This window comes from Equus quagga, chromosome 12 (genome assembly GCF_021613505.1).
Source record: "Equus quagga isolate Etosha38 chromosome 12, UCLA_HA_Equagga_1.0, whole genome shotgun sequence".
Taxonomy (NCBI): domain Eukaryota; kingdom Metazoa; phylum Chordata; class Mammalia; order Perissodactyla; family Equidae; genus Equus; species Equus quagga.
Window position 1 is genome coordinate 95,016,209 of NC_060278.1, and position 15,554 is coordinate 95,031,762.

A 15,554-nucleotide genomic window follows, 5' to 3' on the forward strand; every position below is an offset into this window, starting at 1 on the left:
CCAGTGTCCTTGGGGCTAAAACCTTTCCTCGGACTCCCACCAGTGTTGACCCTTGGACCTTGGACCCGAAGGGGTTTCCAGTGGCTTGGACAGATGTGTGGGTGGGGGCAGGGGGCTGAGGCTGAAGGACTGAGAAGCTCTTCCTGGCCTGGCATGGAGCAGGACCTGAGCTGCTCTGTGTTTCTCCATATGCCTGGAAATCTGGGTCTCAGATCTCAGCTGAGCCTCCTCAGTTTAGTTTCCAGGTAGCCGATGGGCAGATGACCTCTCAGAGCAGGAGCCATTGCCTGTGTTTGTGTACGGGAGGGTGTCCGCCGGACGGAGCTGGCCTCCCAAAGCCTGACAGCACAGCCATCCCTTCCTTGGACACTGCCAGGGGCGGGCAGCAGGGGATATGGCACCCTGGCTCCTGTGGGAGACGTGTGGCCCCAACACGTCATCTCTTCCATAACTCAGCCACTGCCAGGGTGCCAGGGAACACAAATAAGAGTAAGCACATTTGCTCCCATTGTTTAAGGGCCTACGCATATATGATATTCCACATATATTAGCACATATCCTTGAAACAGCCCCCAGGGAGGGATTCTGCGTCCCCATTTTGTGCATGAAGAAGCAGTGTTCTGGGAGGTTAAATGACCTGCCTGCGACCACACAGCAAGTAGGGCTCAGGTCTGTGTGACTCCCCGCCCTTCCCCAGACCCACACAATCTCTCAAAGTGGCTTTGTCTGTTGCTCAGACCCCTTTCCTCAGTGGCAGAGACACCAGGCTAAGAGGTCACCAAGCTCTTGGGTTTGGCAGAAAGCACAGCTCTGCCTCGGGTCCTCTCCTGTGCAAGGCACAGACACACGGCAGCATTCATGTGTCAATAGGAACTCAAGTGTCGCCTCCTCTCTCCTGACTCCTCTCCATGCCTCCGTTACTAAGGTTTCCAGTACAGTATGTGCCCCATTTCCTTACACTTTACCTGTTACCGTCTCCGCACTGCACTGGGAGGACTCCCAGGGCTTTCCTATGCCCGGGACACAGACTGGATGCTTTTGTGCAAATTAGAAAAAGGCACCCGCGCTGGGCAGGCTAATTAGAAAAAGTTATCCCTTTAAACACAAATAAAGTTGCCAGATATAGCCCTGTACTAGAGTAATGGCTTGGTGAGTGGATCACAGCCAGCCCCCTTTACCCATTTGGCTGGCCCTTTTGTGTGGTGTACGATATATACAACCATACAGGGCCATCCTGCCTGATCTATGTCCCCCGCACATTGGCCAGGGGCCCTGCACAAAGCAGGCCTTTGGTGAATGGATGCTGAATGAACACATGCATAGCCAAGTGAATATCACAGCAGGATCAACCCCTGAGTATCTTTGCCTCCAAGTGCCTTGTCTACAAATAGGGAAACTGAGGCTGAGGGTCTTTCAGATAAGTGTGTTTCCCCTCAACAGTACTTGGCTCCAGAAGTGCTTCGTAAAGAGCCTTACGATCGGGCAGTGGACTGGTGGTGCTTGGGGGCAGTTCTCTACGAGATGCTGCATGGCCTGGTGAGTGGGGTAGCTGTCTGCAAGGGACACGTGCCTTTGGGGGGAGATGGGGGCTGATCTCTCCCTTGTGTGGTCTGCTCAGGCTCTGCTCAGGGAACTGAACAAGCCCTCTGTCCACTTGAAGCTAAAAGAGATGATGCCACAGTGAATACAAGGATTATGTATATTTTTTCAGTAATATTAGTCCAGCACTCTACTGTCTACAACACATGTTTTTACCTTTGGTACCTGAAAACAGCCTTTGGAGGCCAGCACTACAGGAAAGGAAGTTGTTATTTTACTTAGAGGGAAACTGAGGCCCAGAAAGGTCACAGTGCTGGTAGGTTGCTGAACCAGCCCCCAGCCCAATCCCACACTTAGATGGAGGCAAGTGTGGACTCGCCACAGGCCAGGCTTTACTCCGGGGTGGCTTTGCCAACATCGCTTGGTGGATAGGAAGAAACAGGCTCTGTGGAGTCAGGAGAAGGAAGAGCTGGCAGAGGACGCGGGAAGGGAGCATCAGGAGACAGAAGTGGACTCTGGATACGGTTTGGGGCCTGGCTCTCTTCCTAGCTATGTGGCTTAATCTCTCTGAGCCTTGTTTTCTCATTGAAAAATTACAACCTGTCTCAGAGGATGGTTGTGAGGCTGGGATGAAATGATGACGGGGAAAGTGTTAACTTTGGTGCACAAGCAGGATTAAGAGAGATGGGATTGGGGGTGCTCCTGGGAGGTCCGCACGCCTCACGCTGGTGGGGAGAGACTTCCAGCCTTCCCAGCAGCCCTCTCCACTGTGCTGGAAGTCCGAGGTCTCTGTCTCACTCCAATCTGCCACGTGAGGCACTGCACGAGACGGGTCTGGCTGAATCTTTCCAGCTACCCAGCTTTGCTCCAAGTCTCCCTGAGACCTGTGCCCACCATAGCATGAATGATCCCCTAGCTTCTCTCCCTCTCTCACCAGCCGCCCTTCTACAGCCGAGATGTGTCCCAGATGTATGAGAACATTCTGCACCAGCCGCTCCAGATCCCTGGGGGCCGGACGGTGGCCGCCTGCGACCTCCTGCAAGCTCTTCTCCACAAGGACCAGAGGCAGCGGCTGGGCTCCAAAGCAGACTTTGTAGGTGACCTGCCGGTGGAGCACTGGCCCCTCGTGGGGCCCTCAGCTTCCTGCAGAGGCAGCTCAGAAGCGCAGTGACACGCATCCAGCTTTCCTCTAAAACCAGGCACTGCAAATTCATTCATTTAGAAACTCACAGGTGCTGCTGCTGCTAGTTAACTTCCTTCTGTCTAGTTCTACTATTCAAGCAGTATTGACTGAGCACCTGCCATGTGCCGGGCATTGAGATAGGAGCTAGGGAATCAATAGACTGGGTCTCTGACCTTATTAGGTTTATTGGGGGAAGGCGGACAACAAACAAATATATACAATTATTAGAGAGTGTGACAAGTGTCAGGAAAGAAATGAACAATGAGCTGAGATAGACAATAAGGGGAGGGGTTGAATTCACACTGGTCTGGTCAGGGAGATGCTCTCTGAGAAGGTGACAATTAAGCTGAGCCCTGAAGGATGAGAAAGAGCCACTGCAGCGAGCTGGCAGAGGCATACTGGACGCAGGGCACAGCAGGTGCAAAAGTCCTGGGGTGGGAACAAGAAGGAGAGTGGTATGCTTTAGGGTATTTTGAGCATGGAAGAAGCAAGACCCAATCTAAGTCTTAAGAAATTCTTCTGGCTTCTGTGCAGAGAGTGGACTGGGCTTGTTTTTCACAAATATCACAGATTTCACAAATATGAGCACTTCCTCCTTGCCAGTGTCCAGGCTGGGCAGGCAGGATATAAAGATAAATAATTCACAGTCCATTCCCTTAACAAATTCCTGGTATGTTTTTTATTAAAGTAGCTTTAAAAATAATCTTACATTCTCTACTCAACAGAAGATAATTTGGATTTATAAAAAGAAGAGCACAGTACCTTTCTTCTTGGAAGTTTGTTTTCTCTTCCAGCATAGTGGTTGAGATGCATGGATGATAGAGATGGTAGAGACAGATTACCTTGGTTCAGGATCCCTTCTCCTCCACTTCCTAGTCCCAGGACCTTGGGCAAATTGCTTAACCTCTCAGTTTCCTCACCTGTAATAATAGCATCTGGCTCATAGCTTATGAAGATCGAATGGATTAACATATGCAAAGCACTTAGGCCAGCGCCTGGCACATAGTGAGTGCCTTTTAAATGCTGGTGCCACTTGCAGATCTTGTGAAGTGTAATAACATTAGGGCATTTGCCTACCCATGCCTGGCCTGCTGACAGAACAGGGCTTTCATGAAGACTGGTCCCCTTCTTCCCAGGGGAAATTTGCAACTTAAAAAACATGGATGATTTTTTAAATAAGGTATACATACGCACAGATCAAAATTCAAAGGATATTCAGAACAAGTCCCACGAGTCACCCAGTTCCTTAGTTTAGAGGCAACCAGTCTTAACAGTTTCTTGGGTATTCTTCTGAAGACATTTTGGATCTTGCTTTTTAACAAGATCTGATAGGGGGTTTCTGAGAGAGGGAGTCAGAGAATCATTCTTGGAGAAACACAGATAGAGGGAGCGTCCTGCTGGGACAGGAGGAAGTTGGTGCCAATATTGGTTTTGATTAGGAAAGAAGTGGTGACTCGTGCCCAGGGCTGAGTCCTAAATTCTGGGTCTCCGGGAACCTGCAGCTTTTCTTGGGGTATTATTTCTCAAACCTTCCTCAGTGAGTTGACTTGGTCTATTTCTCCGGTTTGCATTCTAGAAGAGTCAAGATGCACTGAGGCAGAATAGGGGGGAGAGGACCCCAAGATGCCCTGGGACCCCTGGGGGCAGGTTCACTGACATACCCCCAAAGCCAACCATGGTGCTGGCACAGAGCAGGTGCTCAGGAAATAGATGTAGAATAAACACATGCCATGGGGGAGAAGGGCTTGGGTGCTGGATGATGGCAAAAGGGAGACGCCTGGCTGCAGACGCCCCTTTGTCCAGGAAATCAGCTGAACTGCAAGTTGCTTTCCTAGTAAAGGTTTTAGGGCTTGCCAGCCAGTTCCCGGTAGAGTCGGAGCGTCAGGCCTTGTGGGAGCGCCTATGGGGAGGGCTACTTCTGATCAGTACCGTCTTCCTGCAGCTGGAGATAAAGACCCATGTTTTCTTCAGCCCCATAAACTGGGATGACTTGTACCACAAGAGGCTGACTCCACCCTTCAACCCAAATGTGGTAAGAGGTCACCAGATCCTAGATTCTGGATTCCCAGGGCTGGTGGGAGTTGGAGGGTCTCTGGACCAACTCTCTATCTACAGAAGGGGAAACCGAGGGTCCAAGAGGCTCAATGATTTGTCCAAGGCCACACAGTAAGTTAGAGGCAGAACTGGGTCTAGAACCCAGAAGTCCCGACTGCTCGTTCAGCGCTGCATGACGAACCCAGCTGCCACTCCTTAATTTTTAGCACCAACAACCCTCCTTGCAGAGCCCAATATAGTCTTTAAAGTGCTCTGTGTCATGTAGCACCCCCAGAGCCAAGCCTTGTAAAGATTATTTTTTTCTATGTTTAGCTTTTTTCCTGATAATAAAAATGACATGTATTCATTGTAGAAAGTGTGTAAAACAGAAGTTTAAAGCAGCAGGGAAAAAAAGCTTATTATCTCACTATCCAAGAGAGACCACCACTGGCATGTTTCCTTCCAGTCTTTTTTCTATGTGTTTTTTACACAGGTCATACTTTATATAGAGAGATATTGTCTCCTCCTGTTTTTTTTTTTTTTAGCTAAAAACCATGTTATTATTTCCCCAAGTCATATAAAACTTTATAAGTATCATTTTGAGTGGCCGGATAATATTTCAACCCTATGTTGGTAACATAATTTATTCGACCATGTTCCTAATGGTGAACTCTAGGTTATTATCAAGTTTCCTTTATCAGAATGTACTGATGAACATCTTTAAGTGTGTATCTTTGCCCAGAGTTCTGATTATTTCCTTAAGATGGATTCCAGATGGGGAATTACCAGGTCAAACAACGTGAACGTTTTTAGGTTCTTGATTCGACTGCCTTCACTGTGTGTTAGGGAGCACAGACCACTTCCTGCCAGCAGCATCTGCTGGAGAATTCTCATCTTATTCTCTGCAGCATATGAGGTCGTTGCTGTTTTTTACTTTGCGAATTCATTAAGTAAAAAAATGGGGGGCCAGCCCCGTGGCCGAGTGGTTAAGTTTACACGCTCCGCTTTGGCAGCCCAGGTTTTCGCTGGTTTGGATCCTGGTCTTGGACATGGCACTGCTCACCAAGCCATGCTAAGGTGGCGTCCCACATAGCACAACCAGAAGGACCTACAACTAGAATATACAACTATGTACTAGGGGGCTTTGGGAGAAGAAGAAGGAAAAAAAAAAGATCGGCAACACATGTTAGCCCAAGTGTCAATCTTTTAAAAAAAAATGGCCTCTTGTATTGTTTTAGTTTATATTTCTTTGATTTATGGTGAAGGAGGTTAGTTTGTTGGTGTTAATTAGCCGTGGTAGTATGAGTGAAAGGAGCCCCATCTGAGGTGGGCGTAGGACATTCTCTCGGTCACCTGTGAAGTGTCAAGCCCCCTCCATCCAAGTAGTCTGCACACATCCCTAAACACGGCCAATGTTAACTCACTGTTTACATTTTTCCTCTGGTGAATTACCTGTTCATGAACGTGTCTTTGAGCACCAGATTCTTGACAACATTTGTCAGATAGGATACACTCAGTCTGGGCACCTGAAAAGTTTCTTCATCTGGGGATTTAAAAAAGACCCTGAGGATAATATTGAACATACACCCTGGAGATGGATTGATATAAAAAATACTAGCCAGGGAGGTAATAGAATGCAATGCTGGGCCTTTGGAGTGAGACCTACTGGGGGTGCATTCCTGGGTCTGTTGCCTACAACTTGGGAGGCCTTGAATAAATTTCTGTGGCATCAATGTCTTCATTTATTTTAAAAAAACAACCCACAGACAACACCTGCCTAGTCTAACAAACATAGCTAATGAGGGCCAGCACCGGGAGTCACATTCTGGTCTTGGAACTCTGAGCCCTGGGCTGGGACCACTGTGCCCTGTAACCTTTTTGAGAAGCTGGAAACCATGGTCTGGTGCCACAGCCTAAGGCTTGCCTATCAGAACAGATCTTCAGACCCTTCCACTTGCTCATCTTCAGAAAACCCAGGTGGCCCAGCCTTCTCCACAGACTGTGCCGCTTCCGCGAGAGGCGTATCAGTTAGCTCCTGTTGCATAACAAGCCACCCCCAAACTAGGTGGCTTAAAACACTATTTTTCATTCCAATTCTATGGGCTGGCTGGGTGGTTTTTTTGGGTGAGGCCAGCGGGTCTCTGCTGGGCTCTCTGATGTCAGTGGTCAGCTAGCAGGTCAGCTGGCAGTGGATGACCTAGAATTGCCTCACTCACAGACTGGCAGGTGGCCAGCCGCTGGGGCAACTGGAGTTTCCTTCACGAGGCCTCTCATACTCCAGCAGGCTAGCCTGGGCTTGTTCACACGGTGGCCTGAGGGTTCCGAGTGCAGCAGGAGAGAACACCCCCCACTGTGTGGTTTTCAAGCCTCTGCTTGCATCACATTTGGTAACGTCCCATTGGCCCATGGAAGTCCCATGGTTAATCCATATTAAACGGATGGCGAAATAGACTCCACCTCTGGATGGGAAATGGAGAATTTGTCACCATTTTTGTAGTCTCCCACACAGGCCTTCCCCCAAGCCTGGTCACTCTGTACCATATTACCCCATTTTACCTTCCTCATAAGACTTATCAACACTCAAAATTGTCTATTTGTGTATACATTTATTATCCATTCTCCTATCCCCTGCATAGTATAAGCTCCATGAAAGCAGAGGCCCACTCTAGTTTCTTCTCCTATATTCCTAGTGCCATGAACTGTGCCTGGTAGGCAGTTAGTCAGTGTATGTTGTCTAGACTTGTCTGAGGGTTGACAGCAGACAGGCAGGGTATGAGGGGGTTAGAGGAATTGGGATGTGGTTAGTGGATCTCATAGAATAAAATGAGTAATGTGAATGCATGGGTGAGTGACAGTTAAGTAAAGGTGTCCATGAGGCACTCAGAGCGAAGGCCTAAAATCCCTCTTAGGGCTTGTGGGTTCCTTCGGCAGCTCGGACCGCAGTGTTCCCTTCTCATGGATGGCTTATATTCACAGGCAGGACCTGCTGACTTGAAACACTTTGACCCAGAGTTCACCCAGGAAGCTGTGTCAACGTCCATCGGCTGCACTCCCGATACGATGGCCAGTAGCTCTGGGGCCTCAAGCGCATTCCTGGGATTTTCCTATGCACCAGAGGATGATGCCATCTTGGATTGCTAGAAGAGAAGCACCTGTGAAACCAGTGAAGACAGCTGGTATCCATAAGGAATTACCTTCAGCCGCTAGTAACAGAGACTCAAAGTAACAATGGCTTACATAAGATTATTTTTTACCAGCACATAAAAGAAGACTGTGTTAGTGGTCCATGGCTGGTACAGCAGGTTATCAGATACTCAGAGGCTTTGTGTACTTCTACTCTGCCATCCTTGGCAAATGGCTTTCAATAGTAGGATTGCTACATTATCTCAAGTTGGTTACTAGAGCTCTAGCCATTGCTTCTGTGTCCTGGGCAAGGAAAAGTGAGGAAAGGAGGAAAAGCAAAAGGGCGCCTTTACAGAGCTCCCCCAGAAGCCCCACCTTTGTGGGGGCTTGACTTCTCCTTCCATCTCACTAGCCACCCATCCTACTGTATGGAGGCTGGGATGTGTCGTATTAGCTGGGCACATTACTACCCCTGATAACACAGGGATTCCAACACTAAGGGAGAAAGGGAAAACATGGGGTAGACAACCAGCACCTCTTTCCCAGAGGGCCTCTTGGTGTTTGGATTTTGATTCCCATGTGTAAAGTGACAGAGATGTGACAAGCCTATAGGGTATCCCCAACATCCTCTTACTTTTCTGTCGATGGTTTCTATGTTCTTTGTTGTGGGTGGTACTGGACTTTTGTTATTAGGTTTGTCTGCCTGGCATCTGAACCCCATCCTATATGCAGGGACTCTCCTACTTTATGAGCCTTGATGAGGGGCAATAACTATCTCCCCTTAGAGTGGAGCTGAAAATGCTAGATACTGCTTTCCCAGCCTCCCCTGCAGCTAGGGCCAGGCATATGGCCTAGGGATACACCTGCACCAGATGTTGACTCAAGGGAGGGACTGGAAGCTCTCTTTCATGTTGTAGCTGTGGTAACAGTACCCACAAAACCGAGCTCCTGGTATAGAAGTGTTGACTGTGCAAATTGCAGCAATTGGTATTCAGTGGCGGCAGCAGCAGCTTCCTCATCAGATCTGTGCCATGTGTCATTCCTGTCATCCCTGGGAAGCCTTGAACCTCACTCTCTAGCTTTCCTCATGATTTCGAGAGTTTCTGATCCTTTTCACATACTCCTTTTTTGCTGAAGTGGCCAAAGCCAGCTTCAGAAACCTGCCTATGCTGATCCAGTTTCTGTGCCAGACTCTTTCAAGTCTATTATCAATTTTCAGCCAAACAACCCCAAGGGAACTATTACATCCCCTTTTTACAGGGTCAGAGAAGTTGTTCCTTGCTTGAAGGTAGATCCTGACTCTCGCAGCCTCCCCTGCAGCTAGGGCCAGGGATGCAGCTTTGCCAGATGTTGAGTCAAGAGAGGAACTGGGAGTGCTGTCTCATGTGGCAGCTGTGAAACTATTACTGTCCACTTTTTACAGGGTCAGAGAAGTTGCTTCTTGCCTGAAGGTCACATAGCTAATAAAGGCCAGAGCTGGGAACTGGAGCCACAGAAGCTCTCACGTGTAACCTTTGTGGTCTGCCCCTCACTCTGGCCATTAGGTCCAAGCAGAATGACTGTCAAAATCTCTAATGAGAGCCAAGTCAGGAATTGGTTGGAACAAGCTAGGTGGTGGGAAATGGGGTCTTCCAGAGGAGACATTCAACTGGACGCTCATGGTCTGAGCCTGGCTATTTTCGTGCTGTCCTCCACCTCACATGCACCCGTGTGATTGGCAGGTCTGAGGCCATGGGGAGCCCAGGCCTTGGACAGGGCTGGAGGCTGGTGCAGGCTTGGTGACCAGAGCCCTCGGGCCACCTATGGAGCTCCATGTGTTCAAAATTAGTCATTTCTAAAAGTGATTCCGACTGGACAGAACATGAGCACGTAACATCCCACGAATTCAGGACACCCTACACTTGTAGGATGGATCATGCTGCCTTATGTCAGGGAAAAGTGGCTTCTTTTTCACAAACCTGTGGTTCATCACCTACTTCAGGGTGGTCTTATTAGCTTTTTGGTTAGTGGACAAGAGGGGATGTTTCTTAACATCACTATGTGCTGGTGATTTTAATGCCTTTTCCTCTTAACTCAGCCCCGCTCTTGCCTTCCATCTTTGTTCACCCAGCCCCTGCCCCAGGAATTATAGGGGCTGAAGCTGGAAGACCATGGAAAACACACCAATGACAGACACTGACCTACTAGAGATCGAAGCTGGGTCAGGAAGAGCTACTCTTACCCTTTGACATGTGCTGGGAACTGTGCAAGAAACACTCTGATTTGATTTCTATCTTAATAGTGTCTGTTAATTGACAAACGTGGAACATGATGAGGGAGAGGCAAAAATTCCCCCAACTTCCCAAAGCAAAAAGCAAGACAGTGTAATTGTCAGAAACATGATAGCATTGTCGAAAGCACACAATCTGCTACGGATCACGAAACGCAAAGGGGTTCTATCTGTTCTAAGACTGTAAGACCACAAAACTTTTACCAGGATAGAAAATAAAAATGAAGAAAAATGATGCTATTGAATTGCTCACGCTATGCCTCTATTTACTGAGCACGTTCTGAATTTTATATGCATTATCTACAATGCTCACAGTAAGCCAGCATTTGGAAATTATTAACCTCACTTTACAGATAAGTAACATTCCCTCAGAGGTATTAAGCAACTTGCCCAAGGTCACCCAGCTGGTACAACGCACAGCCAGGAATTGAACTTGGTGGCAGCTGATTCGAGAATGCTTGCCCTTTCTACAACCTCCAACAGTGGGAGAAGTGCTCTGGGCAGGTACTCGTGGTCTTCTAGCAAACACTGACTGCACATCAGGCAGAAGGATCCCAAGACCGGTCCCAACCCTCAGGTGGCACGGCCGACTCTCTCCAGTGGGACTGCATCACTGCCATTGTTATCCCTAACCGCAGACTGTATTCATCCAGCTTTGCTCCCAAATACAGCCTCCCCACAATTATCCTCTTCCCCACTTTTTAACTTTGCAGTGACAGTAGTTGTGATAAGGCAACAAGAGTTGTGTGTGTGTTTTGAGATCCTAAAACCCCCACTACTATACATGTTGAAGATCCTAATAAACATAAACGTAAGCCAAGACTGTCAGAAGTCTCTGCTCTCCCGGGTTTGAGCCAGCGAGGCGGCAGCATTGCACACAAGTCCGCACTCTCTCAGGGCAGGCACGGAGCGCTCCCCTGGGAGACGGGTAGCCTGTTTGCAGTTACCGAAGCCTCGTTTCCCATTTTCATGGCGATGGCAGGGCAACCTGTACGTGTCGATGGCTATTTCGCATAAGCAGTTCCTTCTGCCAGGAACGCCCTTCCCCAGCCTTTGCCTTAGTGAAATACCACTCCTTTCACATCTCTGCTCCTTGGGGCGCCTTTCTGTCCAGCTCCTGCCCCTCACAGCTCTCTTCACAAAGTTTATATTTTTACCTTTTTTGTAGGATCTGGCCAGGTACTGACTGCCTGCCTAGGGACGCCTAAAGGGCGGGTTCACCGGCATCTCCTGGGCCTGGCGCTGTGGCTCTCAGAGATGCGGGGCTAATCAAAGAGAACTCTTATTGCCATCCTCACCACTAAGCCTGCCCACCCTCCGGGGAAGTCTTCTCGGCCTCCCAAGGAGGCGAAACGCTCCTACGTCGCACATCAAGCCGCAACTCCCCAAGCCTGATGGTCTGACCTCGGGCCAGGGTCACAGCGGCGAAGCCCCGCCCCTCCCCGCCCCGCCCCGTGCCGGCCCTGGCGCTCTGCGCCTGCGCTCACGGGATCGAGGCTGGGGCGTCCCCTACCCCGCCGGAAGCCCTCACTATTCTCCTCAGTCGGGGTGGAGCCAAGTTTGGACCTTTGGGACCTACCATTTTTATCAATCTATAATAATACCTAAAATTAAAGGAGAAAGTGAAATGGGTTTATGTTTGGCCTAAGGTAACCCACGTTCTGTTTGGATCTACCCCCAGCCAATCTAATGGTACTGTCCTGCATTGGCCCCGCCCACCACACCTATCGCTCTAGGCGAAATGGCGACTTCCGTTCTGTCGTCATCACGTCGGCTGGATCCCCGCCCTGATCCACGCCTTTCTAGCGCGCCGCTTCCTCTCCACCGTTGCTAAGGGGCCTTGGATACCTGGCAAGGATGCTGGGCGGTGTCAGGTGAAGATGGTGGTCGCTGGGCTTCAGGTAAGAAGGGCTCCGACGCTGAAGGGCCACCCGGGGCGTTGAGGCATCCAGGAAGCTGGCAAGGGGCTCGGCGGACTGTCTTCGGGGCCAGTCTTAGGGAAAATCGAGGTCCGCTGGGGTAAAGTAAACCGGCGGCGCAGATGCAGGCCCGGATCCTCGACCTCGGACGCGGCTCGAATCTCCGTCGCCTCCGGCTGGGAGATTTTTGGTCGTCCTGCTAAGTATGAAAGAGTCCTGGACGAGGAATCATAACATCTTACTTTCATCCCCTTTTGCTAGGTATCTTGCTGTTAGGAATCTGCCTTATGGCAAAAATAATTAATAGCAAAAGCAGAAATGTGTAAATTTCAGTAGTATCTATGTTGGCAAAAAATTGAAATGATGCCCATGAAGGCAGTGGTCTTGTTCATTATGGTATAACCATGCGATAGATCATGCAACCACTAACCTAATCAAGAAGACTTTTCTCTCAGAAAACTGGAGAAAGCAGAATATGATGTTGCATGCACACATTGTGAAAACAAGCATGCACATGGATGGAATTGAGCGTGAAAAGATAGCTGTGGTGGGATCATAGGTGATTTTTTAACATGACACAATGATTTTAAAGTTCAACTGACGGAATAAATATATGAGACTAGCCAGGAAAATTCTAAAAATTAATGATAATAAGGGGGATTAGCTCTTCAACACCACCAGATACTGTAACATATTATAAAGCTATAGTAATTAAAATAGTATGGAACTGAACAGAAACCTATAGGCAGATAGAATATAAGAGAATTCAGAGTAAGATCCAATTTATAGGGATTTTTTATGTAGTCAAGGTGGTATTTCCAGTTAGCATTGAAAAGATGGATTGGTGTCAGGCGACTTTCTAGTAATTTAAAAAGAACAATAACAAAGTTCATTTTGAGCATCAAAATAAATTCCAAATGGACCAAATTTTAAATGTTAAAAAAAAATAACATCACAAAAGTACTGGAAGAAAGCATTGCAGGATATGTTTATAATCTTGGCATGGCAAAAACTCTTCTAAATATGTTATGCCATCCAGAAGCCAGAAAGCAAAAGATTAATGCTTTTAACTCTATAAATTTAAAAATTTTTGTATGGTCTGCAGAATTCACCCAAACCAAACAAGCCACCAGAAGTTAAATCTAAAGACAAACAAACTTATGGAAGTATTTGTTTAATGATCAATTAGAAAAATTCTAAACACAGTAAAAAAAAATTATTAGAGCATATGAACAAGAAAATCAGAAGAAATATAAATGGCCAATGTACACAGTGAAAGGTGGCCATCCCACTAATTTCAAAGTGCAAATTAAAACAATAATGAGAGGGGTTTTTAGCCTATCTTATTAGCAAAGATGAAAATGATTGGAAATAGATAGGATTTTGTAGAAACAGAAATGTATTAGTGTTAGTGGAAGTAACAATTTTTGGGAGGGCAATTTGGAAGTAATTTACTTAGTTATTTAACAGGAATTTATTTTACACATATGCCAGGTGCACAAAAACATGTTCAAGGGTGGTGTTTGTAGCACTGTTTTCCTAGCAAAAATTTGGGGAAAAACACAGATGTCAATCAGTATATGCCTAGTTAAATAAATTATGGTATGTCCGTTAAATGGAATATTGAGCAGGAGTTTAAAAAAAATCTGGTAGATCCAAATGTACTGACATGGAAAGATGTGAAAGATACAAGGTTAAGTGAAAATAATGTGTTGTAGAATAGTGCATGTGGTAAGATCCTATTTCCTAAATAAAACTATAAGTTAACGTATGTATAGAAAGAATCTAGAAGACTATACCCTACGCTTAATAGTAGTTAGCAGTAAGGAATCAGGTTGGAAACATGGTCTCCCACAAGGGTAGGTGATGGCCAGAGCAAGAGACAAGGCCAGAGCCGGGGTTACCAGCTTTAGGTTTCTGCATCTGTGATCATTCATTTCACTCTCAACCTTTGAGAATTATAGGGATTTCATAGCTAGATTGCAGCTGTATACCCTTTCTTGATAAATTAGAAGGAAGTAGACTATTTATTCCTTTTGGGGTCTCTCTTTGGGAGTATTGTTTATTGTTTCCCTTTTTCTGATCCCTCTTCTTTCTGTAAGGTAACCATGGAGAAAGAGCCTCAGAGCACCATTCTTTTCAATGCATACAAAAAGGAAGTGTTTACCACCAACAATGGCTATAAATCCATGCAGAAAAGACTTCGGAGTAATTGGAAGATTCAGAGGTGACCGTCTATGGTTTTCCCTTCTAAGTGATAATAATAACCTACTGGTAACACTGAAAAGTCTTTGTTTTCTTATGTGAGATAGATTGTTTAGGTGGGAGGAGCTCAATTTAAGATCGTTCAGAAGTAAATTATTAAAACATCTCCTTTGAAAAGTGGCAGTTGGCATATTATTAAGTTGTCCCCCAAATCCCAAATCAAAAGTTGTTCTGATTATACACACACAACTTTTTAAGAGATTAGAAGCTTTCTCCATATTCTAACTTGGGTTAATGCTTCAGTTTAGGGAAAGGAAAAATGAGAATATCTCTCTGTCTTTGTGGGTGTGTGTGGTTTTTCTTAAGGGGTAAAGATGGGTAACCATACCAGCTAATGGCAGAGCTGACTGAATTAGTGGTTGGAGGCCTCTGTGCTCCAGCATGGTTTACCTTGTACAGCCTGGCTTGTAAGGAGCACTTGAGCAGAGGCTGATGATTCTGGGGCAGGCCTGTAGAAGGGATGCTCAGTTTGGGAGAAAGGCTGGACCAGGATGTCTAAATCCCTTCATTGCTGGGCCTGTGCAGCCTCTGCTTCCATACAGTCTGGCGGCTAAAGTAATTCACAAATTGGTTTCAATTATGGATCTGACACTTGCTTTTAAAATCATATTTCTAGCTTAAAAGATGAAATCACCTCTGAGAAGCTAATTGGGGTGAAACTGTGGATTACAGCCGGGCCAAGGGAAAAGTTTACTGCAGCTGAGGTAAGAAATATCCCTAAAGAAGAAATGTCTTGAGATAGTTAGGAGCATGGACTCTGAAATGCTGGGTTTAAATTCGTCTTCACCACTTACTGTGTGGCCTTAAGGTAACCGCTCCGCCTCTCTCTTCATTATGGAGTAGTTGTGATGATTCACTGAGATACTGTGTGTCAAGTGCCAGACACAGTGCAGGCTATTTAAATATGAGCCATACTTCTTCGCCATATTTTTGCTTTGAAAATAGCAAAATGCCACTTAAAATTAAGCTCATTTTTATTTTATTTCATGAAATAGACAAAGAGTGATAAACGTAAAACCCAGAACATAAATAGCAAGCATTGGCAAAGATGTAGAGAAATCGGCGCCCTTGTGCACTGTGGTGGGAATGTAAAATGGTACAGCCACTGTGGAAAATGGTATGGCAGTTCCTCAAAAAATTAAACATAGAATTATCTGGGGCCGGCCCTGTGGCCTAGTCGTTAAGTTCTGCGTACTCTGCTTCGGCAGCCCGGGTTCCGTTG

At 46.8% G+C, this 15,554-nt stretch overlaps 2 protein-coding genes across 2 annotated transcripts in view; both read left to right on the top strand.

The window, feature by feature from the left end:
• Positions 1-10,383, top strand: part of L3MBTL1 (L3MBTL histone methyl-lysine binding protein 1) — a 62,928-nt gene extending 52,545 nt beyond the window's left edge. The window contains exons 30-33 of the mRNA XM_046678935.1: positions 1,441-1,536; positions 2,477-2,632; positions 4,665-4,754; positions 7,733-10,383. Of these exons, the coding sequence (XP_046534891.1) occupies positions 1,441-1,536; positions 2,477-2,632; positions 4,665-4,754; positions 7,733-7,897 (507 nt within the window). The 3' untranslated portion in view covers positions 7,898-10,383. The remainder of the gene's footprint in view (positions 1-1,440; positions 1,537-2,476; positions 2,633-4,664; positions 4,755-7,732) is intronic.
• Positions 10,384-11,905: 1,522 nt separating this feature from the next.
• Positions 11,906-15,554, top strand: part of IFT52 (intraflagellar transport 52) — a 31,918-nt gene continuing 28,269 nt past the window's right edge. The window contains exons 1-3 of the mRNA XM_046679168.1: positions 11,906-12,049; positions 14,170-14,294; positions 14,949-15,036. Of these exons, the coding sequence (XP_046535124.1) occupies positions 12,029-12,049; positions 14,170-14,294; positions 14,949-15,036 (234 nt within the window). The 5' untranslated portion in view covers positions 11,906-12,028. The remainder of the gene's footprint in view (positions 12,050-14,169; positions 14,295-14,948; positions 15,037-15,554) is intronic.